Source organism: Nicotiana tabacum, chromosome 10 (genome assembly GCF_000715075.1).
Source record: "Nicotiana tabacum cultivar K326 chromosome 10, ASM71507v2, whole genome shotgun sequence".
Lineage (NCBI taxonomy): Eukaryota > Viridiplantae > Streptophyta > Magnoliopsida > Solanales > Solanaceae > Nicotiana > Nicotiana tabacum.
In genome coordinates, this window is record NC_134089.1 from 30,730,325 (window position 1) to 30,734,784 (window position 4,460).

Genomic DNA, 4,460 nt, shown 5'->3' on the forward strand with positions numbered 1-4,460 from the left:
TAACCTATCACAAAGGCGTCTACACGTTGTCATTACGATGTTAATCCTTCTCATTAGGCCAAATTAATTAACTACTTAGGAGTAGTATTTATTTCCCAATAAAATTAAATAAATTTACAGTATTTAATTCAACTTCCATAGTGGGACCCATCACCGGCTCACATGCAAGCCGTGCAACTACTGTCAGATTATGGACCCACTAAAAACCCCTCCACTCGTCGACCGAGCCCACTCACGCCCCACTCCTCTTACCTGGCTACAACTCCGGCACCCAAAAACCCAGGCGCGTGTCTCCACTCTCTATCACCGCAAGTGAACATAAAATCTACTCCCCAACACCTAGGGTTCGAAATTTTTTTCGTTATAAAGACTTGCTGCCTCCATTTCTCTCTCTCCATCTATTTTTTCATTCTCTCTGTATCACTGTTGCTCTGTATAATTATACCTTCAAAAACCAGCAAACTCCTTTTTTACTTATTGCTCTTCATATCATAGGCTTCCCTTTTTGTTTATAAATACTGAAGTTACTTAGCGTTTTTTGTGGGATTTGAAGATGGAGAAAGGTTTTGATGATTGTGAGTTTTGGCTTCCGCCTCAGTTCCTTACTGACGATGACCTTCTGATGGATTTTAAGACCCACTCTTGTGTTGGTGATGGCGGCAAGGATGGGAGTAACCCGTTTTCTAATGGGTTTAACCCATTTGGCTCTCACTCGGATCTGAGTTCGCCCGTTGAGTCTGTCGTCGGGTCAACAGAAACTGAGAGTGATGAAGATGATTATATCACTGGGTTAACTCGAAAAATGGCTCACTCAACTCTGCAGGAAAAGACCAAGGTATTTATTATCTTGTATTTTCTTAGTCTATTTTTCTATTCACTTTCGATTTGTTTGGAACTTACTTGATTTTTTTGGTTTTGGTTTTTTAGGGATGGGGTTTGTCACGTTCTCCACAGTCGACGTTATGCGGTTGCAAACAGGGGTCAAGTCGTGGAAGCCCAAACGGGCCATCACAGGCATCTTCGCCGCCGCGTATGACCCGACCCGAGGTGTCTATGGATCTGCTTTATGCGGCTGCCGGAGAAGTGGCGAGGATTAGAATGATGGAAGAGTCAACTGCACTGTACAACCATAACAAAGCTGGAGGTGGAATATGGGCTGCTCCTCCACGGAAGACAAGTCCAGTACCTGTTGGCCCAAAAAATACCAAGCCGAATCTCGGTTCATTTAACTCAAATCAGCCTTCACTTTCTTACCAGCAATTGCAAGTTGCTCAAGTAAGTATACACTGTTTTTTCTTAATTTTTTTCAGTTTTTGTTTTGGGCGTTTGTTAATTTTAACCTTGGAACTGCAGTTTCAGCGTTTGAAGCAACAACAAATGATGAAACAAGGTGGATATAGGCAGTTTCCAGTGAACCAGAACCAACAAGTGGCTGAGAACAGGGCTAGAAATGGAGTAAACGGGAGTTTAATGAACTTGCCAAATTCTTCTTGGCCTACTTTGCAACAGTCTCAGTCTCAGCAGCAGCAGCCTAATACTGGTTCAGGCATGCGCGCTGTTTTCCTTGGAAATCCTGGTCCTAAACGGGAATGTGTTGGAACTGGTGTCTTTTTGCCTAGAAGAATTGGTACACAAACTGAAACCAGAAAAAAACCAGGTAATATTTTCTTCCCCTGTTACAGCTTGACCAGTAGATTCAACTTTTGTGGTATAGTAAAATGCATTTTTATTTACCTTACAGATGATTTAATTTACTTAATAAAATTTGTCTGTTATTTCTGATCTGTTTGACTCAGATGTCAACTTTTCCCCTTTTTGTTATGGATTCAAGTTCTCTAGTTGTTTCACTGGACCATGTGCTTTTTCGGGGTCGGTTTGTTCTGGTAATCTGATGCTTCAATTTGTTTGGTGTGAATTCAGGTTGTCCAGTTATATTGCCAGACAGGGTGGTCCAAGCCTTGAATTTGAATTTAGAAACTATGGATGCTGCTACTAGGCCACAGTCTAATTTCACTCCAGCTAGTGGTAATAATCATTTCCTAATCCTACTCTAATTACTGTTAATTTATTTTTAATTCTGGGGAACTTATCTGATTAGTGTAAAAATGTTTTTGTTCAGATGGTGGATTGAAATACCGAAATAATATGGCGGCAGTTCAACAGAGGAGAAATCAGAGAATACAGCCAGTGGCAATGACCCAAGAACTTCAACTTCCTCAGGAGTGGACTTACTGACGCAGAAAATTAGTGTTTTTTTTTTGAAGTCTTATTGAAGCAGAAAAGGGATTTGCTTGTTTGGTTTTTTGGGTACTGAAGATTTGAAGGAAGTATAGGGTAGTTAGTTTCAGAAGGAAGATGACGACGAAGATGTTTTTAGCAGTTAAACAAAGTAGGGACTTTTTTGGTTGGGGTTAGTATATTAGGGTTTAAGGGAAAAATAATATACTGAAAGGTTCAAGATTCAAGAAAAAAGTATTTTGGCGGATATGAAATTTTTCTTTGGTTGGTTTATAGATTAGGTAATACTAGTAAGGAAAAATAAGTCTCTAAAATAGTTTTTTTGTGCTAAGAGATGGAGAAAAAGGGTTGGGCTCATGTTTTGGTTGGAATTACAACCCTTTCTATTCTCATATTTTATTGTCAGTGTATGAATACCTGTCCATGGCGTATGGTCAGGTATAATTAATCAATAATTATACCCATTATTTATTACTATTTAATGGCAATCCAAAATTTTAATTGCTTTTTGTTCTTTGATTTTTCTTTTTGAATGTTTAGTTTTTTCATTAGAACCGAAGCCTATATGCATATTACTTTTGTTTTAGTGCATTTTTTTTGGGACCCTACCTATTTTTTTACAAATTATTTCATCAATTTGTTGTGGTGATGGTCAAAGTACGAAAGGGGGGCCTAACATGCCTAAAGATCTATTTTCATGTTGCAGCACATGCTTTAGCACTCTGTCACTTTGACCATAGTAGTTGTCCATTAACTGGCTTTTCTTTTTTGGTATCTATTTCGATGTTTTTTGATTAAAGTATAGCTTTCTTATAGAATATATATTTATTGTATTATAACTACTAGTATTGGAATAGTGCCAAGCACGAAACTCTGGTTTAGTTGTGGAGAAATGTGCAATGCTTCGTTGAATGTTGTCTGATGAATCTCAGATTTCTTTTCTGGAAGCGATGTTTGTACATTCGTCTTCGTCTTTTTCTTTCCCCAATGTTTACTTTATTTTAATTCAAATTGTCTTCTTTATCACTATTTAATTGTATAGAGTCTACATAGTATTGATTAGGTTTATTTTTGTATACTAGTGACAGGTAAAATCGTTAGGACCTTTTACTACTCATACGTTAATACTAGAGGTATACATATGTCGTATAGGTATATGTATGTCGGGTTGATTTGGATTTTACAATTACCAAATCAATTATATCGGGTTATTAAATCTAAAGATCAAATTAAACCAATAAAATTCGGATTTTTCACTCTCGGTTTTTCTTGGGTTTTCAGGTTATTAGAGGTATTTTTTTCCAATAAAATTTTCGTAGAACAAAACATATAAATTATGCTCAAAATATTTCTTTAATTCTAGTAAGATATAACTATATAAACTATTTTCCAAGAAAATAATACGAAATATAAGATGTGTCATGACATTATCCTAAAATATTCTACAATAAAGACAATAAAATTATGTAATATGAATATTGCTAATTAAAAAGCCATAATAAAAATAAGCATAATCTAAAAGTACTAAGTCACGCTAAAATAAGTACACTAATAAGGGGGTATTAATTACATGACTAAACGTTAAAGAAAAAATAAAAATAGGTTATGCATTTTTATCTAAATTATTGCAAAACAAAAAATAGATATTCAATACATTCCCGTTGGTAGTATTGAATTGAATGTGTCTTTTGTTAGCATTAGTATTGATTTGAATTTGGTTTGGGCATTTGTTAACATTATTTAATGAGAATTTTCACAAAGCAGTATCTTTTAGGTGTAATTAGCCATTTATAGATACCCTTTGCTATATTACGGTTATAAATACCTTTTATGTGGTTATACGATGTATTTGATGTATTTAAGCTATTGTATTCATTAATATAATAGCAAAAATAGGTATGAAAAAGGGAATTCCAGCTATGGTTGATATGTATTCGGCTATATTCATGTGGCCTTATCGTGAATACAGTAACGTATTTGCGTAAAACCTGGAAGGTTAAACTTGTTAAAAACGGAAAGGAAATCAAATCACATGATATTCTCCTAATTTAACTCAACGAACAAAAACTATTACCCATTAATCTGTATTCTTCCATTCACGATTCAACAAGAAAAATAGCGAAAACAAGAGCAACATCTGGAATTTCACTTCTCCCTTTTCTCTGTTCCCAGTTCTCAATTCAACCACAGAAAAGTACGATTGATACAATTGTATACAAAAT

The 4,460-nt window shown here is 35.4% G+C and overlaps 1 protein-coding gene across 1 annotated transcript; it reads left to right on the forward strand.

The window, feature by feature from the left end:
* The first annotated feature begins 389 nt into the window (after positions 1–389).
* On the forward strand, positions 390–2,715 carry LOC107810232 (uncharacterized). The gene is made up of 5 exons (XM_016634988.2): positions 390–835; positions 928–1,275; positions 1,354–1,657; positions 1,921–2,025; positions 2,120–2,715. Exons 1-5 carry the CDS (start codon positions 554–556, stop codon positions 2,233–2,235), a joined length of 1,155 nt encoding a protein of 384 aa, XP_016490474.1. The 5' UTR covers positions 390–553; the 3' UTR covers positions 2,236–2,715.
* The last annotated feature ends 1,745 nt before the right edge of the window (positions 2,716–4,460 follow it).